This window comes from Sturnira hondurensis, unplaced genomic scaffold (assembly GCF_014824575.4).
Source record: "Sturnira hondurensis isolate 20B ecotype Veracruz unplaced genomic scaffold, ASM1482457v3 Scaffold0000022, whole genome shotgun sequence".
Classification (NCBI taxonomy): domain Eukaryota; kingdom Metazoa; phylum Chordata; class Mammalia; order Chiroptera; family Phyllostomidae; genus Sturnira; species Sturnira hondurensis.
In genome coordinates, this window is record NW_028072653.1 from 3,820,875 (window position 1) to 3,846,097 (window position 25,223).

Sequence of the window (25,223 nt, forward strand, 5' to 3'; positions counted from 1 at the left end):
ATTCGAAATCACTGACATCCAGAAAAGTTTACATCCAAGAAAGGGTGGGAGAGAGCTGGAATCAACAAGGCTGGAACTCACTGCATCTCCACCTGAATGACGCCACAAGCCGACCTCCAAAATTCTCAGATTCGAAGTGCGCTTGCGCAAATGCTACTGGGGAGTAGGTCACAATTGTGTAACGCCAGGAATGACTGGCACGTCCCCCGCTGAGCTCACAAGCCCCCTAATTGGACGCGGCGAGAGTTTAATGCGCATGCTCATGGATGTTCCTTTCCTGGATTGGTGTATCCAAGGTTTTGGTTTTTCAATTGGTTAATGTCTAGGTGGGCGAGAGTGAGCCGGGAGATTTGAATTTGAAGTCAGTAAATTCCAAAAGCAGCACCAGGAAGTCCCCGAGGAGCGCTGATACCCTTCGGTTTGTGGAGCTGGTCGTCAGCATGTCCTTTCCTAAGGCGCCCCTGAAACGATTCAATGACCCTTCTGGTGCGTACGGGGGAAGGAACTGAGGGACGGGAGTTGCTGTCACGCTCCTTGCCCCTTTCGATTCTATGAGAGCGAAATGGGCGGTTTTAGGGCTGAGACGGGGCTCGTTCAATTGACTTTTTGTTTTTGAAACATATACGATGCATTTACTAGATGCCAACCACTATTTAGCGTGATAAGGATACAGCAGTGACCGAAAAAGTCCCTGTCCCATAGAGCTTCCATACAGTTGGAGGATGCAGCCCATAAACAGTGCAGGGTAGACACTAACGCAGGGAGCAGGAATGAAGGTGAGGAAGCGTTGGTAACTAGTCGATGGTCAAGTGCGAAAGGCCTTACTGATTAAAAAAAGAAGAAGAAACCCTTGAGCGTGCTTTTTGTCTGAATGTGGATTTCCTTTTAGATATTACATTCAGGCACAAAAGAAAGGTTGGTAAAGTCAGCTTGTGGTTGTAAGATTATGGCAGTATCGAAATCACTATCAGTGAAGCGATGGCAGCTAGTATTGACGGTGTCCCCAGCAGCCTGCTACGTCATCATGTAGATTATTAGTTGTGTTTCCCAACATCCTGGAGAGGTAATCCTAAATAGTATGCATTATTTTACTGATAAAAAGATCAAGACTTAGATTTCCTTAGTGTTGAGGAACTGGCAAACTGGCAAAACTAGTGCATGAAACCGGGCCTTTCTACAGTCCATCCCATGCTCTTAACCACTGCAGGGTGTAGACACAATAACCAGGAAGCCTTGGATGTGGTTAGTAAGACACTCATTTATTAGAGGCTAACCGTATGCAGGGATTGTGCTAAGGTTTTTACAACTAGATCTGGTTGTGCTTTTTTTGTTCCAACAGCCAAATGAGGACGGTACTGATACTGTCCTTATTTTACAGACGAGGAAACGGTTTGTAACTATTGAGTAGCCTGTACGTGGTAGAGCTGATCCATGATTTATCCACTGTAACATACACATTTACTGGTCTCTTGTTATGTCTTTACTCTCTGTCAGACAACATGGAAATGTTGTTATTCACGGACTTCTTCCAATGACTACACAGTACCTGACACACAGTAATTTCTATTCATGGGCAGACAAAGCTGGATTTGAGCCTAACCTGGCTGATTACCAAACCCCATTCCCTTTACCACATCCCCAATGACTTTCTGTGTTTTCTTCACCAACACTGCTAACCTCAACCCAGAGCTAAATACTGGGGACACGGTCATGATTAAGACAGTCCCTACCTCTCAGCTGTTTGTCCAGTGTGGGTGATGGACACAAGTACATTGTCTAATGTGGGAACTGGAGAAGTACCCTATTATGAGCCTTTACAAAACTGATGAGGTCTATGATAGGACCGACACACACACGCTGCTATGTGGGCCTTCTACCCTGATTGGAGAATTCAGAGAAAACCGGAAGAGGTGACATCAGACTGAGATCTGAAGTGTAAGTGAGAGTTAGCCAGGCAAAGTAGAAGGTGGACTAGCCATTCAAGGTAGAAGAAACAGAAACTAAACAGTTCTGGAAGTTTGAAGCATATATTTAATATAATGCATAAAATGTTTGCATACAAGTATTGGCTGCCTGTGTTAGCTTCCCATTATTGTTGATCAACATACAGGTTGTTCCAGAAAGCTTGTGGTATCTCCCAAGTTATCACCTTTGGTCTGATGTTCCCTCTCCCCAGATTTCTAACAGGCTGTATCTACGAAGTAGCACATTTGAGTGTCTGTAAGGAAAAGACCTATAGCATGAAACTAGCATGTGCCCAGTCTCACAAAGAGATGGTAGGTACAGGCAGGATTGCAGCCTGGTTCTTCTTTAATCTAAGTACCCATAGCTGTCGAGTTTGACTCTTCAGTCTTTAGGGAAGAGTTTTTAAATATGGTCCTAATTGTTCTCAGCTTGCATGATTCTGCTTAGTTACCACCCATCACCCCTCCTGGCCCCCTTTTGAGAGTGTACACCCAGTGGTGAACTAGAACACTAGAATTCAGCATCACCTTTTTTCCTGGCTGCTCTGCCAAGTCTTCTGCCAAGTGCTTCTCTTCTCACACTTTTTCACAAAAGGGTCCCTAAAGACAAAGAGCAAAAGATAACCATCCCTTCATCCCTACTTCCCCCCAAAGGACATTGTCTACCATAGCGGTGGCAGGTTCCTTTGGAGTCTGCTGTTTGCTTTAAAATATGCGTTCCTCACTGAGGTCCCCACCCCTATTCCAAGTGAGTGAAATACCTGCTCTAAGATGTGCCACTTTTAATCTGATTTTAGGGAAATCCCCGTCATGGGAAAACTACATGGGATTAGCAGTTGCAGGGTGTGAGAAATATGAGCTGATAACTACATGGGATTAGCAGTTGCAGGGTGTGAGAAATATGAGCTAGCCAAGGTGGATGCTTTTTGCTAAGTCTGCCTTTACCTTAGATATCCCGGTGAATTATGCACTTCATTTTAATTCTCTCTGCTGACTGGAAACCCACTACATTTAGATCTGAAAGCTCCTGGGATTGGAATCTTTATGTCAGTATCTATAAATGATCATTGTTCCAGTAGAGGAATGGAAACTTGATTCTGTCCTTGATGTTTTTATGGCCTACTTAGAATTGAAAGCAATTGACTTCAATGTTTTTGTCCCAGGGTGAGAAATAAATTATGTATTTCTGTGTGGAATATATTTTTGTATTTCTACACAAAACGGAAGCAAAAGTACCACAAAACAGTGCTTAAATTTGCTACCTGTGAGTCACACTGATATTTTCTACTGTTTCACTGTTTTGTATTTTTTAAAAGATTTTATTTATCTTTAGAGGGAAAGGGAAGGAGAGAAATATCAATGTATGGTTGCCTCGCGTGCGTCCCGTGCTGGGAACTGGCCTGCAACCCAGGCATGTGCCCTGACTGGGAATCGAACCTCGATCTTCTGGTTGGCAGGCCCGTGCTCAATCCACTGAGCTATACCAGCCAGGGCTGTTTCACTGTTTTTAAAAAATGCTAGTCAAGTTATAATAATGAGCTTCTATCATCCTGTTTGAAAAACACTAGGGGACACTTGGGGTTGCCTTGGAATGGTCAAACTCCTTGCTGTTCCTATTTATTTGCATGATAATCTGGACTGAAGTAAATAGCTTTTCACAGAATGGTATGACTATTGATTCCCAATCAGCTAAAGCTTTATGGCAATGACATTTTTATTATTGTCAGTCCTGAGAAGGCAGATCTTCCCTTGGCTATGCATAAGCGCTCTGCAATGCCTTCAGTTTGAGGCTCCAGTTATTCACACGAGGTTATACAATATAAATTTCTGGGATGTTGACCTATAGTCTGTGACTTTATAAATTTTCTGATATATTGGGATTAACCAGGGATGGATCGCCACTATAAATTTTTCGGGCTCAATCTCTAGGGCTAGGCACTTTTCATTGCCTCATTTCTAGAATCTGATGGTGGTTGACCTCGGTGACTGAGTAGATTCCAAGTATGTTATTTCTCATCGTCAATTCTTACTAAGAAAGCCCTGTCACTTGTTCTTATAGGATGTTCACCCCAAGACTGTCTTTGCTGTTTTGCCCAGTTGCCCATGTTCTTTGACCCAATTGAAATAAAGGGCCTTGGGGAAGAGAATGATATTGTTCCTCATATCAAATGGGTGCTATTTTTACACTTTAAAAAACAAGGCATTTATTAATGATATTTTTGCATTTGTATTACTCACTTTACTTTGGCATCGTGAGTAACACTAGGTGAGACATTGATGTTTGCGTTTCCTCTAGGTTGTGCGCCATCTCCAGGGGCTTATGACGTGAAAACTTCAGAGGTGCTGAAAGGGCCAGTATCCTTTCAGAAATCACAACGATTTAAAAAACAAAAAGGTAATGGATCCCCAAATTAAAAAATGATTGTAAGATCCCGTAAGTTTGAAAGTTATGAGTAACAGTGATACATTTAAAGATTGTACAGTATTTCTAAAAATGTGAAACTACATCTATCTTTAGATTTTCTTATTTGATTGATTTATGAAAGGTCAAGTACCAAATAATACTTTGGCCATTACATTGTTGTATAACCAGGAGAATGAAGCGAGACACTTACATGGTTATGTACTTCACCTGTTGGTGTAATTACCTTGGCCTTCTGTCAGAGAGCATTAGGAAAACCAAGAAGATGTTAGATGTGTAAAAACTATTGTGCAACTAATTATTTGTAATCGTAAAGTCAAGAAAAGAATAACATTACGTTGATTGACTAATAGTTAGAATAAGAGATTTTGACATTGCATTTTGTCTATGGTTCATTTGTTGCAGAATCTCAACAAAATTTTGCTGTTGACAAGAATACTAGCTTGCCTGCTTCAGCAAGAAAAGTTAAGACTTTGGGATTAAAGGTGAAAAGCTCTTCTGTTCTATCTGGTTTATTAACTATGTCATTGAAATTATTCCTGAAAGGTATTGTATTTGACTAGAATGGGTTAGGTGTATGCATTAAGGTAATAAAGAAATGTGTAAATGAATGAAACACTATCTTTAGGACTTTGTTTAGTAAGTTTTACACTTCTACCTACACCATTACTTATTGTTGTGCTTAAATGTGCCCCTCATTCAGAATTACAAAATGGTCTCCACTCAGTCATTCCTATATCTAGATACATTTTATAACACCTAGTAAGCTTTTAAAAATTATGGGATGCTCTGGTTTATTACATACCATCATTTGAGTTGAGGTTCTGTTTGTTTGTTTGTTTGTTTTGGGAGAAGGGTAAGTACTAGAAAAGAAAAACAAAAAACATTCTAATGCCTAAAAGACGTTTACTATTCAGAAACTGCCTAGACATGGTGGGAGATTGACTTCGTATTAGCTTCATGTTAATTGCCTGTGCAAGAGCCTACTGTGACTGTTTCATTCATAAAAGCATGCTGTACTCTCTTAAGGAGCTGTACAAATTGCTCTTTTAATGTGAAGAAAGGTCCAGAGTTGAGAAACTGAAGCCATAGGTAGAGCTTAGACTTGTATTTATTTAGTTTTCATTAAAACTAAACAGGCATGTTAATGAACATGCCTATATTTAAAGACTGCTGTTGGAATATTCTGAAATGTTTTCAGAACAGCCTAGGCATGCAGACCTACTTTCTCATCTGTTTTATGAACTCTCCATACAGAGACTTATTTCTGATGAAAATTTAGAACCTGGATTGAGATGTGCTATAAGTGAAAAATGCACAGCGAAATTTGAAGAACTGGAACAACAACAAAAATGATCTCACTAATAACTTTGTATAACGACATGTTGAAATAATATTCTTGATATTTTGGGATAAGTAAAATATATTATTAGAAATTTTACTTTTTAAATAGGGCTACTAGAAAATTTGAAAATGACTATATGGCTTATGCTATATTTCTATTGGGCAGCACTAATATAGACATTCCTGGAAATTGATATAAATTTCTTGATTTAAATTTCTTGGAGAAATAGTTCTGAAATTTTTAATTAATTATAGAATTCAAAAACTCTTAAAAAACAAAAAATAAGTTTCAAGTTTGTGCAAAACCCCAAATAATAGTCCATTCCTAATAGAAAATGCCATCAGGTGGTAAATTAGTAAACGTGAGGCTGGCATGCCCCTCCCTGCCCCCAACTTAGAAACATCTAAAACACATTTTATTTGAGATGATTATGCATTTTCTTCCATTTGAGATGGAAAAGATAGACATTCTGTTTTGGGTCATTGTCTCAAAAAGGTTGTTGGACATAAAGGCAATGAGTAGGTTAAAATAGGAGCTGGTACTCATTCAGTTTGTCTTGATTTCTTTGCATCTTTCCCCCTTTATGGGTGTTTAAGTTTAAGTTGATTTCTCTTTGTGAGGTTCTTTTCTTTCTGAGATAGAGTAATTAAGTACTCAAAATGTATTGCTGTTTAACATTCGAAACAGTCAGTGGCTTTATTCATAAAGCTCTGCCAGTTCTTTTCACTGGACTTGTTAGGAAAAAAAAACAAAAACTAATCTATTGGGGTGGAAACTTTTTAGCCTGAAATATTTTTAGGTCTAAAGAAACTTTACCTTCACTAACCAGATAAGTCACCTAAAAAATCTTTATTAGACTCAGGGAAATGTTTAACATAGAAATGAACTGTTGGGAATCCTTCGTCTTTTCTGATAACTAAAAATCAAATTCAGCTACGATGTTTGTGACACTTAAATTTAATTGTTGCTGTTTTTTGATTTGTAAATAGAAGGAATCTCAAAAGAATGATAAAGACTTGAAGATGTTGGAAAAAGAGGTAAGCAATGCTTTCGACTAATTGAAAAATAAATGTGCTCTCTAATGGAAAGAGAGTTAGATGGAGAAGGAAGAGGCAAGGATTCAGTTGCAGCTTCAGGAGTCACTGTGGATGGCAAATATGCCATCCAAACAAGTGCCCACAGAGAATTCATTCCTTAGCTGGGACACTGTAATTCAGAGCCTGCTTGTCTGTGTGGAATGCTGGCAAAGGCAAGTTGGTAGCATACTCAGGGACAGATTCAAGACAATCCACTGAAGAAAAGAATGGTCACTGAAAATCAGTACATTAGTGTACTACAGTTATGTGTAGGTCAAGTATTCACATTTGCTTTTCCTGTGTGCTACTTCATATGTTAAGGCAGTGGGAGTTACTTAGTGAGCATGAAATCCTAGCAGGTTAGTTGGATTGTGATGGAGTTGTGCTAACCTGATGCATCCCTCTGCGTCATAGGTATATGCCTTCCTCAAGGATAAAATAATTTGGAGCAGCATTGCCCTGGATTGTAGCTGCTCACCACATGTGACTATTTAAATTAAATTAAATGGCAAACTCAGGTTTTCAGTTGCTCTAGTCATAATTCAAGTGCTCAATAGCCACCTGTAATGAGAAGCTCCCATACTGGACAGTGCATTTCCACCATGGCAGAGATTCTGCTGAGCAGAGCTGACCTGCAGAACCCACTGACCCCGCCCCCCCAACCCCCACCCAAGCAGGACTCAGCTGGTCACTCCCAGCTTTGCTTTTCTGGCAGTCTTTTATTTATGCTTCCTTACCCTTTTCAGTGGACATATTCTTCTGATGTATAAAACTTTCCATTGGTTGTGATTGAACATTGGCTCAGAACAAAGGCTATGCCAATAGAACTTTGCAAATCTTTGTCCTGGTTGCTCTGATCCTTTTGTATCTATTTTAATAATATTGGCTATCATTTTATTGAGGATACATGCAAGAGATTAATGGGGGTAATCGATGAATCTCAGATAGCAGGTAAGTGGCAGTGCCAGGATTAGAACTTTTTTGGGTTTGTGCATTTGCATCGGTTAATCTTTTAGATTTCTGGCAAATGGAGCTCTATTTTATTTAAGCCCCAAAGTATTTGTTGTTTTTTAACTTGAATTAATTATCAGTATTTAAAGTTTTGTGCAGCCCCGGCTGGTGTGGCTCAGTGGATTAAGCACGGGCCTGCGAACCAAAGGGTTGCTGGTTGAATCTGCAGTCAGGGCACATGCCTGGGTTGCCTGCCAGGTTCCCAGTAGGGGGTGCACGAGAGGCAACCTCACATTGATGTTTCCCTCCTTCTCTCCCTCCCTTCCCCTTTCTCTATAAATAAATAAATAAAGTCTTTTAAAAAACTGTGCAAAAACACATTTATATTTCTGATTTCTCTTGCAAAATCAGATCCAACAGCCAAGTTCCCACAATCCCCTCCTGGGTAACCATCTGTGGGGCTGTGTAGGGCTGCCCCTTTAGATCCCCATTTGCTCCTCAGTCCTCACCTGGCTCTCTTTGCTTCTTATATTATCTGCTTGGTCATGCAGGCATTTGAGTTTATAGACCATTGAGGGGCTTAAACTTCTTTAGCTGCAAAAGTGTGATGTAGATCATTTCAGTGTCCTTTTTTCTACTAAGCTATAGACACCAGTTATAAACCAATAATATAAGCATAGAGAAACTTATGTTGGGGAAAATAAGAGGTCTCAAAGATGTTAAAGATGAATAAAGAGTTGAATTATACTGGGAGGTTTACAGCGATTAAAATCCTGTGTTCCTGAAATGCGTACAGATTTTTAAGCGGCATCATAAAGTAAATTACAACGGTTCAAACAAACAGCCAATGAAATTAGAATATTAAGAGCGTCCTGTCACAATCAGAAGTTTTCCTAGAACTGGAATGTAATCATCAGTAGTAGCCATTTACGTTGTCACTGTGTCAGTGAATCATTCCCAGGTCCCTTGTCACCTTCCAGATCCGCGTCCTTGTGCAGGAACGTGGTGCTCAGGACAAGCGGCTCCTGGATCTGGAAGCCGAGCTGGAGAAGATGGAAGCAAAGCTAAGTGCCGTGGTCAGGGAGAAAACCTCTCTCTCTGCAGGTAACGCTTCCCTGGAGAAGCAGCTTACTGAATTGACCAGGACTAACGAGCTACTGAGATCTAAGGTATTTCAACCATGTGACAGTATTTACAATTGAATAAATAGTAAATGTGTTTCCCACATACTAGTTTGGGAATTTTAGACTCTAGTTTTTTCTTTGGTTTTTTTTCCCTTTACTAAAAGTCCCTTAAATATTACGCTATTTCCAGTAGGAATTATTGCTGTATCTTTTTTTGTTGTGCCTGGCACACAAGAAGCTGGAGAGAAGCAAGTTAATTTTTGTTTTAATGTCTGACTTTTTCTCACCTTCTTTCAAAGTAACTCTGCTAAATAAGAACATTATTCAAAGTTGCAAGAATATACATCTAGAAGTCACCTTAAAGACCTTTCTTTAAAATAAGTAGCAGTATTTTACCATGTTAATTTTTTTAAAGATTTATTTATTTATCTTGAGAGGGGAAGGGAAGGAGAGAAGGAGAGAAATATCAATGTATAGCTGCCTCTCGTGAGTCCCCTACTGGGAACTGGTCTGCAACCCAGGCATGTGCCCTGACTGGGAATCGAACCGCGATCGTAGTAGCAGTATTCTACGAACCACATGATCACGGTTTGATTCCCAATCAGGGCACATGCCTGGGTTGCAGGCCAGTTCCCGGCAGGGGACTCACGAGAGGCAGCTGTACATTGATGTTTCTCTCTTTCTCTCCTTCCCTTCCCCTCTAAAGATAAATAAATAAATAAATCTTTAAAAAAGAATTATTAAAATAAGTGGCTGTATAATAACAGGCTTTCGTCTCAAATTCTTTTGGGAATACATAAAGTGCAAAAAGAATAAGTGTGTTCAATACATAAAGTGTGTTCAATATTAACATACTATTAGTACTTAAAATAGTCATTTTGCTTTTTATAGAAGGAGAGGGATGCTGTGAATCACTGTTCAGTTTAAGAGACTTTATTCAGGGCCCGTAATGTGCTGGGCTCTTTGTGGGGAAGGGAACAGATTCCCGGGCCCCCTCCAAGAAGATCTTATTTAGTTGGCCTGGGATGAACCCTGTAGTCCTTACATATTTCAAAGTAGACCGGGCAATTCAGATAGATGCATTTTGTTAAGCAAACTGGCTTTACAAAATCCTCTACAAGAACTTTGTTTTAGAGCCTTAAAATGCACATTCCAGCAGATAGAGGGAAGCAGAGGTAAGTGGCCACCTAGGCTACTAAAATAAACCAGAGCCTCACATGAAAGAACAGGAGGCTGAGAACAAGAGCAGTGAAACACAGTGATCCTGGTGCTGGTCAGAGGCGGTTTGCTCTGTCAGAGTATATTGCAGGCATGTAACGGCCCCAATAATTGCTAGGATAATCAATATTTAAGTGATTGGATGTATGACTTAGCAGAAAATATTTCTTAATGTTTTACATGTTTGTCGAACTTAGTTTTCTGAAGATGGTAACCAGAAGAATCTCAGGATTCTAAGCCTTGAGTTGATGAAACTTAGAAACAAAAGAGAAACTAAGATGAGGGTGAGTGATACCTTTGCTAACTGTGCTGTGTCTGGTCCTTTGGATCTGAACGATTTCTTACTTCCTGCACCGTATTTCTGTCGTGTAGAGTATGATGGCTAAGCCACAAGGCGTGGAGGTGAAACTGCAGGTCACCCAGAAGAGTCTCGAAGAGTCTCAGGGGAAAGTGGCACAGCTGGAGGGACAACTGTGAGTACCTGAAGGAAAGAGAAAGTATTGAGTGTGACCAGTTCAGGATTCACCTCTCTCACCTGCCGTTGTTCTCCAAGACATTAACCTTCCCACAGTACCTACCCCATTGCCTTCCTCTGATTGCCTTATTTCTTTTCCCATGTGATAGTTGAGACCTATTTATTCCAAAATATTTTAGCCTGAAAAGACATATGACTGTTACTAGTTTTGTACCTCTCCTGTATCAGTGATGAGGAAAGGCCTCATAGTCTTTCTAATACTGTAATGTGGAAGTGGTAAAACTGACCCAAATTGAGAAGCACTGGTGTAGGAGGCCGTGATTAGTGCATAATCATAGCCTTGTTTTCACTCCTGAGCTGTAATTGGCATGCAGTAAAATGCATGGATCACAAGTAGTCCATCCGATGCCTTTTGACAGTGGTTCGTATCTAAATCCCACCACCTGAATATGCTGGAGAACATTGCCATTCCCTCAGAAAGCTCCTTGGTGCCTGTTCCCGCTCCTCCCCGTGCAGTGCCCCCAACCCCGCAATCACGTTCTGATCTCAGCATCAAGAGTTAGTTGGGCTGGGGGGACATTTGTCATAGCATGCATGTGTGTGTTACAATTTGCTCCTTTTAATTTCTGAGTAGGATTCCATATATGAGCCAACCTCCATGTGTTTACGGTTCTGCTGTTGGTCAATATGTGTTTATTTCTCTTGAGTAAATACGTAGGAGTCGAGTCCCTGAATCCCAGCGTAGTCTGCATATGGCACTTTCAGAAACTGCAAGGAGATGAACCATTTTACATGCCCACTTAGCAACGTGTGGCAGATCCCCTGGTTCCATGTCCTCACTAACCTCAGTGCTGTCTGTGTGATTTTAGCCCTGCTAGGAGCTGTATCTCATCATAATTTTAATTCGTTGCTATTAAAGTCAATTATACTTTTATCAACTGCATATATCCTTTTGTAAGGTGCCTAGTTAAGTCTTTTGCCCATTTCTTAAATCGAGGTCATTGGAGAAGGGTTAACACATAAGTACGTCAGGCAGCCTGGATCAAACGCTTTGTGGCGTACAATATGCTGTTTTGTACGAGGGGTGGGTGGGGAAATCAGGAAAGCTACAAAAAGGTGGAATGTTGTGGACGGTGACTCTCTTTGTCACAGCCCTCTTATCAGAATGTATTTGACAGCTCTCTCGCTTAAAAAATTGTCTCCCGTTTGCATATATTAAAATGTCACCCTGAGAGGTCAAATGAATAGTTGAGAGTTTAGACCAAAGAATCAGCCTGCCTCATATAACAGTGTCTGGTACAAAGTAAGTAAACATCGTGTGTGAAAATTGTACATATTGTATATATTGTAGTGATATATACACCTTTTTTTCAGTGTTTCAGTACAGAAAGAAAAGCTTGATGAAAAATCTGATACGGAAGAACTCTTAGAATACATTGAAGAAATAAGGTAATATCAGTAGTAGTTCTAAACTGGTCCTCATTTTGTTGAAGGACGAGGAATATATCATCTTCATCTCTTTTCACTTAATTTTCTGTATGCTTAAATAGATGTGCTCTTCAGAATAATTTGTTTTAATGCAGTTGTGCCTCAGATCAAGTGGAAAAATACAAGCTGGACATTGCCCAGTTAGAGGAAAATTTGAAAGAGAAGAATCATGAAGTTCTAAGTCTTAAGCAATCTCTTGAGGAAAACATTGTTATCTTGTCTCAACAAGTAAAAGACCTGGATGCTAAATGTCAGCTACTTGAGAAAGAGAAAGGTATCCTAGTGTTTACAGTATTACTTTCTGCAGCTTAAGTATAATATTTAAGAAAAGAAATTAAATACAATATTTAATTAAATACAATATTTAATTAAAGAAAGCACTGCTACGTTTAAACAATATAATGTCCTTAATTAAACAACTTTTAAAAACAATTCTATAAGCAACAATAAAAAATCCTGTTCTACTTATGAAATTTTAGTCTATTATAATGTTTATTTTAACATGTTGCTTGTCTTGATGTAAATATATACAATTGTGCAATATTTGACCTCTCTACTTGTGGCTATTTAAAATGGGTAGATAAATAAAACTAGGTTTGAGGGGTTTATTATATAACATATAGAGCAATGATATGAACTTACAGGGGTTGTTTTTCCCATTTGAAAATACTTGATCTCTTAACATGCTATGTATGTATAATGAAATATTATGGGAATCTGTGGTGTTCAAAGTTAATACTAATGTCTGCTTACAACATTGTTAACATTTCCCTTTTCTAGAAGACCTCATTAACAGGGACAGAGAACAAGATGAAAATCTACATTCTGAAATGCAAAACTTAAAAGAGAAGTTAATTCTTGCAAACGAAGAACATGAAAAGCTTCAACAAAAAGAGTTGGAAACGGATGCGCTTCTGGTACAAGAGAAGGTAGTTTTACCACAGTAGGAAATCAAACCAGAGCTTATTTCCCACCGCACCTTTCCCCGGGGTCAGGTTCAATCCACCAATTATACTTTTAGAGTTTCGTGCTGAAGAAATCATCATGGTGACTCTGCAGATTTAACTACAAAGGTGTTCACCACAGTGCTCTTGATAATGCGAAAAAATTACAAGCAACCAGATGAAGCAAAATAAGGAAATTCTTTAAAAACCTTCTCAGCACATTCTTGTGTTAGATTACTACATAGACATTTATGGTTAGGCTGTAAAAAAAAGCATCTAATCACACAAGAAACAAAACTGGCCATTTTTCAAATCCAGATTACATAAATTCCAAATCCAGATTACATTACTACTTTTCCTATCAATGAGAAAAAAGATTGTCCACTGGGAAAAAATGGGCAGACGTAGAAATTCAGAGAGCCCGTAACAGTTAATAGATGTTCTACCTTAGTGTAATTAAAGGAATAAAAGTCCTTTTTTTTCCACTTATATGATTGACACAAATTTAAACATTCGCTAAAAAACCCTTGGTGAGATTTGGGCAATATAACAATATGTACGTAATATACATATTGTTGGGGAGGCCGCAACATAAAGAACTAAGTAGATCTATCTATACCAACCTGAAAATACCTCGACAATCATGTTATGGTTATTTGACTGACCTTTTCATACACGATATATGGCATTTATCTTTTTAAATGTTTATAGGTAAATATATAGGAAAGACCACTAGGCATATATATTTACTAAAGGGGTTATCTCAGGAACGGGGAAGCTAGGATTGAGGTGGAGAGGAACCAAAGGCAATTTTCACTTTATTTATAATGTCCGAATTTTTTACAGTGGTGATTTACTTATATTTATCTTTTTATTGGTGTACATGTAACTTTAAAATATTCTTATATTATCATTGAAATAGTAGTCCTTCTTACATAATATATGACCAAAAATATAATAAAGCCAGTTGTAGACTATGCTTTTAGTTTTACAAACTGTGTTTGTGTATATGTGTTGCGTATAAACAAAGACTAAAATACCATTTATCACACTGTTGACAAGTTACAGGATAGAATCCCTAGCAAAGTAAATATGGTATCTTCATATACTTTTTCAAATTTCCTTGAGGATCCTGAATTTGGTATTCTTACATCATTATCTGTACATTTTTGTGTCCTTAATAACACCTCACAAATGACTAAATTATTTAAACATTTCAAATAATTTGGGTCATTTTCTCTTGGATGAAGGAATTATCCTCTAGTCTTCAGCAGAAGCTTTGCTCTCTGCAAGAGCAAATAATGAAAGAAAGGAATCTCCTTGAGGAAGAATTAAAGCAAGCTCTGGAGGAGCTGGATAACTTACAGCAGAAGGAGGCACAAGCTGAAAAGCTGGTCAAACAACTGGAAGAAGCAGCAAAAGCCAAAGCTGAAGAGCTGGCACTTCTAGAGGAAAAGCTGAAGGGGTTTGTATTAACGGGACCTCATACTTACACATGACTTCGGATTTTTACAAAGCACAGAACAATCCCCCTAATAATTACATTTTGATACCGTTCCCCCCAAAGCAGACATGTATAAAAACTTGTTTTCTTTTTTTTTAATCTCTAATCACTACAAAAAAAAAGCAGAAAAGGAATGAATAAAAATAGTCTCCAGCAAGAGATGCTCACGGTTCTGAGATATATTACATGTAGGCTCATGTCTAGTTCACGGTTCCTTGCTAGAAAATTTTTTAGTGTTGAAAACGAAGGATTCAAATAATAAAATGATTAGCGATTTGAACTCAATAATCTAACCAGATATTTTAATTTAAGTAAATATAGTGGAAGACGCATAACGTGATGAAAACAGTATGGAAGTGGAGTGAAAATAAAGCGTCATATCTTATTCTTTCTACTTATAATGATACATTTCTTATTTTTTAATGTTTTCCAGTTGTGGTTTGTTTTTTCCCATTTTGCTTTTTGATTGTTATTTCTGAAGTGTTTGTGCTCCCCCATAAAATGGTAATTAAAGATATAACTTCCACTATGTAAAATGATGGACATATACACAAAAGTGGAAATGTATCTATGCAAAATACTCCACTACATAAGTTGTTGAATCTTTGAATAACAATTTTTTGTGGGTTATTGATATAATCAAAATAAATCTACATAATCCTATGACTCGTTTCAAAAGGACTTTGAAAACAAAGTGTCCCTAACTGTACTTAGTATTTCTTAAAGGTCTACGTTCAGAGAATTAAATTTTATTCATCCCAAATGCTTTTTAACTAGCAATTCTTTGCATTCTTTAGTCTTGGCTATTGCTGTTAAGATTCTATTTGAGTATTTTTATCCTTCCAAAAAATGTTTAAAATAAATACATCCATACATGTGATATGAAAAGATAGATAAATTTAGAAATAAGTAAGTGAGGATGAAAACAAGTAAAATCAGAACAGGAAAGATGAGATGAAGCCCACAAAATGAACACCTGTAGGAGGGAGGCCATGACTGTAGGTCCAAGCTATCAGTAGCTAATAGAAACATCCCCCGAGTCAAAGGCAAGTACTGACCTCTTTCTTAGCGCAATGATTGGTAGTTAGCAGTTTGTCTTGTAACTGTCTCTTTTTCTCAGGAAAGAAGCGGAACTAGAGACGAGTGATGCCACTCACACTCAGGCCGCCCTGCTGTTGCAGGAGAGGTGTAACAGTGCGGAGCGGAGCCTGGGAGACGTCACTGCGCAGTTTGAAAGGTACTTTTCTTGGGAGCCTGCACTCTTAATAAAAACGAGAGCCGGGAGGGGTGTTTCTCTAGAGAAAACTGTCAACAACAAAACCACACAAGGAAAGTTATTGGTATCACTTTAATTCCACCGTGACCCGCCTAAATGGGCATTTAGTGTTACATGGTAGTCTTAGTCTATACAGTCATTTCCCTTCGATTTTAATGTGGTTAACTTGTAGATTTTTATGTAAACACTGTTGCATCTCATTGGAGAACTTCTTTCTATTCCAAGAACATAAAGATAGTTACCTATTCAAAAAGTTTCTGTTTCACTTTTTACTTTTTCACCCAGAACTGATTTCTGTGGGTGTAGTGATACAGGGTCAAATTTATTTTTGTTTTTCCATCTGGTTAATGATTCGCCCAGTGCCCAGTCATTGACTGGTACTTTCTTTCCCAGTGATCTGCTCCTTCATGTGATGTGTTACATATAACATGTATTATACATGCGCATACAGACCACATTCTAATTATAATTTTTATGTCAGTGCAAACATATAAATTGTATAAATTTTATGTTGTGTGATTTTTAGTGCTGTTCCCAATGCTGTACTGGGATTTTCCTCCTTGCTACTGTGAAAAAATAGTGCCTTTGGAGGTGCTTAGCTGTTCTATAACTTTACTCTCCGTCAGTGTGCTGGTACCATTTAGTGTTTCTTCAGACCACACGCCCCCATTCAGTCCGTGCCCGTATATGTAGCTGCCTACTTGACGTCTCCAAGTAGGTACCTCTCACTGTTCTCTAATAGTAACTAAAACACCTCTTCATCTTCCTTGTATGTCTTCCTACCCGTAGTCTCTCATTCTTCTGTATCTTAGTTGATGACATCCTCCGAGCTTCTCATTCCGTAAATCTTGGTGTCATCTTTGATCCTTTCCTCTCCCTTTCTCCTAACATCTACTTCTGGAATTTTAAAACTCTGCCTTCAAAAGAGATCTCACGTCTTTCTGTTGCCAGCACCTTAGTCCAAGCCTTCTTTCTCACTCACCTGCACTGATGATTGTCTTTCAGATCATTGTCTTTTAGTTAATTGTCTTAGTGCACCCTCCCCAGTCCCTTCTCCTCCTGTCTCCAGAGTGATACACACACTTCCTTAGAGACCCCAGGGATCCCCGTGGGGAGTTGCAGTAAGGAGTGACCACAACCTTGTCTAACTTCTGCTCTTGCCTGTCTTATTTATTAGGCTCTAGTTTCATCCTTTTCCTCATTTTGTTTTTTTGTTTTAAAGTATGGGACACTTCATGAATTTGCGTATTACCCTTGCACGAGGGACATGCTCCTCTTCTCTGCACTGTTCCCGTTGCAGTATACGTGCAGCCAAAGCGAGCACTCCAGTCTCATGGTCTGCAGCACCATGTTCTACCTGCCTCTGAGCATCTTTTCCCTGTGAAATGCTTTCCCCTAACTGCCCCACTAAACCTTCTTTCTCCACTGTGGCTCAGCTTAGCTCTAAACTCCTCAGAAAGGCCTTTTCCGAATCACCAACCAAAGTGTAGGGTCCCCTTATCAGGTTAAGGAGCTGTGTAGTTTTTTCTTCAAAACACTTACCATGAATGTAATCATTACTTTTTTTTTTTTTGTGCAAAATTTTGGAGAGGCATTTTCCTATCTTCCCTACAACACCATAAACTCTGACAGAAAGTCCAGGGATTGTAGAATCTTGATTTTAGGGTAATTTTCATGTTTCATGGTTGGTTTTTTTCATCTCTCTATGCATACTTCCTACACGTAGTAGGCAGTTGATTTTTTTTTTTTTAGTGAACGGCACATGCCATATAAGCTCATTAGTACTAACCTCAGAACACTTGAGTCTTACTTGTGTGAGTATGTAGATAATAAGGTTTTGTTTGTTTTACCTAAAATTTTATGAAGTATAAATTCATCGGCTATATATTCTCCATGTATACAGTAGTTAGAAAAATCCCTTAACTTACTTTTCTTATTAATAAGCTATAAAGCATTAGCTGCTAGTGAGATAGAAGATCTTAAGCGGGAGAACTCATCACTTAAGGAAAAAGTGGCCAAGGCTGAGAAAAGCGCAGAGGATGTTCAGCGTCAGATACTGGCAACTGAGAACTCAAATCAAGAATATGCAAGGTATGTCACAGAAAGAAAGCATCCCGCCCCCCAACCCTGTGGCCGAACCATGGAGACAATTTAACATTGTTGAAAGCCACCTATTAAGTGCTGCAGGGATTTATGGTTAGTTTCACGGCTTGCTTTGGGTGATCTCAATTGGCTGATTAGGAATTTACTCAGTTAGCCCTGACTGATGTGGCTCAGTTGCCAGGACATTGTCCCGCAAAGCAAAAGATTGTTCACTCCCCAGTCCGGGCACATGCTTGGGTTTGGTTCGGTTCCAGGTCAGGGCATGTGGGAAAGGCAACCGATCAATGTCTCTCTCTCACATTGATGTTTCTTTCCCTCTTTCTTCCTCCCTTCCCCTCTCTCTAAAAATAAGTAAAACCTAAAGAATTTACTCAGTTAAAAAAGGTAAAATTATTGAAGAGGTCCTTAAGCTTAAAAAACAAGTAAAGAAGAAGTAATTAAAGTGGCCATAGAATGTTTAGAGAATCTTCTTTCTCAAACCCAAGGATGCTTTTAGATGTTCAGACAAGATCCGCACTTAAAGAAGCAGAAATTAAAGAAATCACAGTTTCTTCTTTTCAAAAAATCACTGATTTGGAGAACCAACTGAAGCAACAATGTGAAGACTTTAAGAAGCAGCTGGAAGAAGAAGCAGCAAGGTAATCCAGTTTCAGGACCCGAGTGCCAGGCAGCTCGGTTCTCTTGTCTGTGACCCTGTGTCTTTAATTGTCCCTTGCAGACAGGCCGGGAAAGAAAGTACAGTGGCAGAACTAACTGAGGAAATGGATAAGTGGCGCCTCCTTTATGAAGAACTACATAATAAAACAAAGCCTTTTCAGGTTTGTCCATTAGGACTGAAGTTGCCTGTGTTTGTTTTAGCAATTCACTCTGTTCTCTGCCACAGCCACGACGGGGACGTGGTTTTTCTGAAAGACCATTTTGCCGTGCCTTTAGTGCCAACTTCACTTGCTATTAAAGAAGGCTGTTACGTTTTGGTAAATGATTATGCATACATTTTTAATAGAGCCTTTATAAGCTTAAAAATACCTCCCAATAAGAGATTTAAAGTGAATAGCTTAGAAGGCTCTTTTGATCATTAGCCTGCGTGACTGTGTGATAATTATTCTGTTGTGATCTTTCTCAGTACATCTCAAGTGAATACACTGATCTTTAAAAAGAAAAAGGGTAAATGTTAATCTTGGCGCTTCAGCAGGTGATACGTACCGGTTGTAATGTGATCTCGTTGACGTGATACGTACCGGTTGTAATGTGATCTCGTTGACGTGATACGTACTGGTTGTAATATGATCTCGTTGACGTGATCCGTACTGGTTGTAATGTGATCTCATTGACGCATGTTAGGCTGGCCGGCTCCACTGCTTGCTTCTTTTCCTGACCTTTCAAATGAAAATACAAAGTGTTTTAAAAAGAATCTCATAGAGAATGTATGGAGAGACCTGAGAATACATCAACAAAATCTGGCTTTGTTCATGTTTTAAGTTTTGTTTTACCTGGGTTTTCTGTATGCTTGATATAGACAAGTAAGATTTAACAGTTTTAACTTTATATAAAAAAAAAAAAACTCTTTTTCAGCTACAACTGGATGCATTTGAAGCGGAGAAACAGGCCTTGCTGAGTGAACACGGGGCCGCTCAGGAACAGCTAAACAAACTCAGAGACTCGTATGCTAAATTGTTGGGTCATCAGAATCTAAAGCAAAAAATCAAGCATGTTGTGAAACTGAAAGATGAAAATAGCCAACTCAAATCGGTTTGTAAAATAACATCTAGTCCTTTTCAGTATGGTGGGTTTTTTAATCCTATTTATCACAAGTAAAATGAAGGACTTTGGTCTCCAAAAAAAGTGATAGTTTATAGAGGAAAATCCACCTGAAAATTAAGGCTATATTTCAGAATATTGACCAGATGGGTATTAGTGTTCTCAGGTCTTCTAACCACTTCCTTAGTATATTGAACATTGCTAGAAGGATTGGAAGAATTCATAAAGCTGTATACATCTATTACTGTTTGTAAAGTAGCAAAGTCCTTGAAACGAGTAAATACTATCCCGTAAAGATAAGCAGTATTCCAAAATAAGCATTTAACTTTTTTAAACAGCTTTATTGAAGTATAATTCACATGCCTGAAAATGTACAACTTGATGGCTTTTAGTATATTTACAAACAAGTGCATTTAGAACATTTTTGTCACCTCAAAATGAAACCCCTTACCCTGTAGCTATTACCTCCCTATCTTCTCATCCATTCCTCCCACTACTAATCTACTTTCTGGACATTTTTTCTTTGGGGAACCAAATAACATGTGGTCTTCTGTAACCGGCTGTTTGTAGTCAGCGTCGTGTTTTCAGGGTTCACCTGTGTAGCATGCATCGGTGTGCCATTCTTTCCGAATGTTCTGTTTTGGGGCTGTGTCACATTTCATCCATTCATTTCTTGGTTGGTGGACATTCGCGTTGCTCTCACCTTTGCGCTGTTATAAACAGCGCTGCTACAGGCACTCCTGTCTGAGTTTTTATGTGGACCTAGGTTTTTGTTGCTCGTAGGTTATACCTAGGAGTGAAATTGCTGGGTCATGCGGTAACTGTTCAACCCCTTGAGGAACCGCTGGGCTGTTTTCCAAAGCGTGACACTGGTCTGCGTTCCAGCAGCAACACGGGAGGGTTCCAGTTTGTTTCCATCAACACTTGTGATTACCCGACTTTGAGGCGGATCCAGGCTCCTGGGGTCAGCAGTGTTATGGAGGAGACGAGACAAATTCACAGGGACTGCCGAGTCCTTTGGAGGAAAAGGGACGGCGTGACTTCTTTCCCAAGGGGAGAGCACCTTGACCCTTGCCTTGACACACTTTTATTGGGTTTACTTTGTACCGGAATATAAGGTGTATATGGAAAGCTCATCAATCACTGTCAGGCAGAAATGATTAAACAATTGATAACATTCAAAGAACTCTGAGGGCTTATTCTGAGTCAGGGTCAGAAGTTAAAGGGCCATAAAATTGGGGGGAACAAAGTCACTTCATGCTTGGACCTTTATCATTTACATTGAGGGTATTAGCAAAGCAGGTGTCATAGGATTTTATGTATTCTTTCTTAGGCCTGATCACCCAGGGAACCCACCCTTTCCAGAACAGGACCACACCCACCTGCTGCATTGTTTGGGGCTTAAGTCAGGCAGGGGAAGTAAGGCAGCCAAGAGATTAGGAGACTTCTTGCAGACAGGATGAGGACTCAGACTCTGTCCAAGCTGAGGGGTGAGGGTCCATCACCTCCTTTTGCTATAGTTCCCCAGGTTCTTCCCTGAGGGCCCCTTCAAAATCATACCTGTCTTAGGTCATCCCTCTTTTGAGGAATCTCACCCATCATTGGCTAACCAGTTATCTGCCCAAGCAGAGTGAAGACAAAGAGGACAGAGTGGTACCCCTACAAGGAAGATAAGCTTTGTCTCCTAAGTGGCTTATGGTTCCTGGGTGCTTTACTCAGCCTTACCCACAGGGGATTACAGCTTCTGAAACCAGGCAGACAGTTGCCAACAGACTTTTTGATGCCCAGAGTCCTAGTGCATGTAAAGTAATACCACGTTGTGGTTTGGGCTTGCATCTCTCTGATGCCAGGTAGCTGAGGGCAAGGTGAGAAATGCTGATGTCCTGATGGGGGGCTGGGGGAAGCCCGGGTACTCGGCTGCAGCAGTCTGGCGTGGGGATTTCACCTTCCTACGTTGTGAGGGGAGGGAACAGACTTGTTCAAATACCACAGACCCTCGCCTTTGGACCACATTTTTGTAGATGTGTTTGAATAGATGTTTCTTCCTTGGCTGTTTTGTCTTAGGACCACTTTCAGAAGCTTTAGATGGTTGCCTTTTTCTAATTTTTAGTTTCGCTAGGAAGCAGGTCAGCAGAGCCCTCGAGTGCTTTCATACTGGAAGTTGATCTTGGCATTTAAGTTAGAGATGAACTTTTATCAGAAACATATCTTTGTACCTGTAGAGCAGCAAGAAGATTTAAGGGACTTGTTATCTCCTTTGTCATTTTGTAATTCAAAGTCTTAAAGCCTCCATCTAACAGTGATTTTTGCCATTTGGTTTGATATTTTAGCAACTTTGGAATTTGTCCATAACATTGGTTACACTTTTCACTGTCGTGATCTTAAGTAATTGTTTATTGTCTATATATTTTTGTACATAGGAGGTGTGCAAACTCCGCTCTCAGCTTTCTAAAATAAAGCAAAACGAGAGAAAACTTCAGGGGGAATTGAATAAAGTTCTGGGTATCAAACACTTTGATCCTGCAAAGGCTTTTCTTCATGAAAGTAAAGAAAATTTTGCTCCCAAAACCCCACTAAAAGAAGGTAAGAAAAGAATGTGTAGAACTGTCACCTTGCTTTGGGAGGATTTAGCAAGTTGTCCATTGTCATGACCTGAAAATTTGTCAACAGCTTCTGCTGTGTAAGAAATTCCTTCTGAGGTTTTTTCTGTAAAATGCCTTTTCTTTCCTATTTGCATACTCTATTTTCCTCGTATCCATCTCCCACCTGTCCCTCAAGCCCAGAGCAAACTCCCTCTTCCTCGAAGCCTCATCTGACTTTTTTTGGCTCCTACCCACCCCACACCACAACTCTTCCCTCTGACACACCCTTAGCATTTTAACCTAAAGGTCTAGTTTGTAGTTTGGGGAAAGTAGATGTTGTGTCTCCTTTTCTTGAATCTTTGAATCTTTGACAATAAATCAAAATTGATCAAAAAAGGTGAGTGAGGAAATGTAAATAAAATTATGCTGCAAAATGCAAGCATTGCTTCCCCTGCCTCACAGAAGAGTACACGCTTACTTTTAGATTATACTGATGACAAATTGGTTTTGACTTAGGATACTAACTGTGCCTTTTACTAATCCCCTCCAGGCAATACCAACTGCTGTTGAGGCCCCATCCAGTGCCATGAATCATTCAAGCAAACATCTGAAAAACCAGTTGAAGATTATTTTATTTTTATTTGTTAGTCTTTATTTTTATTTCATTGTTATTATTGCTATTGTTACCGTTGTGTTTGTGATGAATACTCTGACATGTATTTAATATTAACTTCCTGTTTTTGGTCTCTGAAAGCAAGGTCAACATTTTTGCCAATATGTCATCTGACATTCTATTGTCTGTTGTCAGTACGTCCTCCCTGAGGCTCATTTTCAGCGCTTCATTCTACACCTTCTACTCAGCTTTCCAGTCTTACAATTCGTCCCGTCAGTCAGCATTCCTTTAAAAATCACTATTACATTACTACCCTCCTCTTCTGAAACCTTAGGTGGTTTCAAGATTCTGATCCCCAGGTTTTTGGGTTGATCCTGGATGGCTTTTCTAATCCGAACCTCGTCAGCTAGGACAAAGCACCTCGGCCTGTTCTTGCCTCTGCTTTGATTCTCCTAATAAGGTTCCCCCGTTTGACCCACCCAGCACTCATCCACTTCAAGTAGGATCTAAGGCCTTGCTTACTTGCATAGTAATCTCTTTATCTTCGATCCGAGTCACCAGCTGGTGGATGATTGGCAGATTCCTAGACTCTTTCCCAGTCCTACTGAATTAAAACCTGAGGGTTTTTTTTTTTTTTCTGAAAATCTGCACTTTAAACAAACTCTGCAGTTCATTCTTAGATACATCAAAAATCTGAGAACTACTGCTCTTAGCTACTCTTTAAAGAATTTTTTTATACCACTTGGCATCAGCCTGACTAGTGGGTATTTGATTAGTATTTCCATAATGTGAAATAAAAGTCACACATTAAGTCATTAACCTGATTATTCAACTTACATTATACGAAGTTACACGAATGCATGAATGAAAGATGTGCTTATGACCTGTGCCCTCCTTTTCTTGTCACTAGAATTACAAGTGGCAGTAGATTATTTAGAGAGTGGTAATTATCTAAAATTTCTGAGTTACAGTTAGTATATTATAAAACATTTAAAAAATATTTCCCTAGTGATGTACTAACAGACTTATTCCAGTCAGAATAGCTTTTCATAATAAATTATTGTATTGTGTCTTAATACAGAATGTGAATTTTTAAACATCATTGTTTGAATTAAGTTCAGAGGAAATGTAGAAATTAAAAAATTTGTATAATAAAGTTAAATAGTTCAAGACTTCTGCTTCTATTCAAGATGTAGTAATAGGTATCAGATGTACTGATCTTTACCCTACCCTCCACAAACACAACCCACTCTAAAACTATCAAAAACTAGACAAGATCTACAAAATAATGACTTTCAAGATGCTAGAGACAGCGAAAGACAGCAATTCCTGAGAGATGGGAAAAATCGAGGTGAGCCCTACAACCACCCCATTTACAGCCTTGAGAGCCTTTTCAAGTGAGGTGGGGAAGAGGGGCCCAGGCAGAGCCCACGCCACCTTCAATCAGAGCCCACATCTCTTCAATCTGAGGAGACCTAAGGGGCCACGCTCACAGGTCAGAGCACCAGAGAGGGGAGAACTGCACAGAGGGAGGGCTCCTGGGAGCTGGAAAGGGCCCCTTATGAGTTGTGTAAATGAGGAAACTGCCTGAGGCCAGAGAAAGAACTACCCTCTAAGATTAGGAGTAATAGGGCTCAAGGCTGACCCAAGGGTAGACATAGCGCCTGTTGCCAGCAGCCAAACTGGAAAACCCTGGTGATGTATAAGGCGTTGAGTAGGACACACTGAAGGGTTTATCCGCAGTGTTGGGGAATACAGATCTACCTCATTTTATTGCACTTTGCAAATAAGATATATAGAGAGATAGATCATTTTTTGGTACAAACTGATGGTTTGCGGCAACCCTGTGTCAAGCAAGTCTATTGGCACCGAAAGATTACGAGTTGCTGAAAGCTCAGGTGATGGTTAACATTTTTTAGCAGTACAGTTTTTTTTTAACTAAGGATGTACATTTTTTTAAACAAGTGCTATTGCATACTTAATAAACTGTAGTATAGTGTAAACATATGCACTGGAAAACCGAGAAGTTTGTGTGGCTTGCTTTATTGCAGGGGCCTGGAACAGAACCCACACCATCTCTGCACTACGCCTGTGGTTGGTCCTAAAGTGAGCACTGCTCTGGGCCCACCCAACAAATCTCGAAAGGAAGGCTCAAAGGATCACACTATTTCTCAGGAACCGAATTACACCCCAGAACAAAGCTCAAGTGTACTTACAGGATTTTAAAATTCACCCCAAATAGATAAACTTCAGGCACAACCCATTGAAAGGTTACTGTACATGCAGAGAGACAGGACACACTACCCACATGAAGGAAATAATCCACCCAAAACAAACAGGCTATAAATAATGAATGTCAAAACAGTTATTCCATATATAC

The 25,223-nt window shown here is 39.4% G+C and overlaps 1 protein-coding gene and 1 non-coding gene across 2 annotated transcripts; one reads left to right on the forward strand and one right to left on the reverse strand.

Moving 5' to 3' along the window:
* The first annotated feature begins 74 nt into the window (after positions 1-74).
* HMMR (hyaluronan mediated motility receptor) lies at positions 75-23,943 on the forward strand. Its single transcript, XM_037040023.1, has 18 exons — positions 75-486; positions 4,261-4,359; positions 4,792-4,871; positions 6,721-6,768; positions 8,739-8,927; positions 10,298-10,384; positions 10,473-10,573; positions 11,950-12,024; positions 12,159-12,337; positions 12,844-12,992; positions 14,258-14,472; positions 15,632-15,748; positions 17,732-17,878; positions 18,376-18,528; positions 18,609-18,708; positions 19,463-19,639; positions 22,069-22,231; positions 22,781-23,943. The coding sequence occupies exons 1-18, from the start codon at positions 441-443 to the stop codon at positions 22,798-22,800; spliced, it is 2,145 nt and encodes a 714-aa protein (XP_036895918.1). The 5' UTR covers positions 75-440; the 3' UTR covers positions 22,801-23,943.
* LOC118984442 (U6 spliceosomal RNA) lies at positions 17,005-17,111 on the reverse strand. The gene has a single exon (XR_005065932.1). It is a non-coding gene; the product is annotated as a U6 spliceosomal RNA (small nuclear RNA).
* Positions 23,944-25,223: the final 1,280 nt, after the last annotated feature.

Excerpts from the sequence above, each read along its gene's own strand:
- HMMR (XM_037040023.1), top strand. The coding sequence starts at position 441 with ATGTCCTTTCCTAAGGCGCCCCTGAAACGATTCAATGACCCTTCTG. Across the intron at positions 4,872-6,720 it reads TTAAGACTTTGGGATTAAAG|AAGGAATCTCAAAAGAATGA; the intron begins GTGAAAAGCTCT and ends ATTTGTAAATAG. Across the intron at positions 10,385-10,472 it reads AAAGAGAAACTAAGATGAGG|AGTATGATGGCTAAGCCACA; the intron begins GTGAGTGATACC and ends TCTGTCGTGTAG.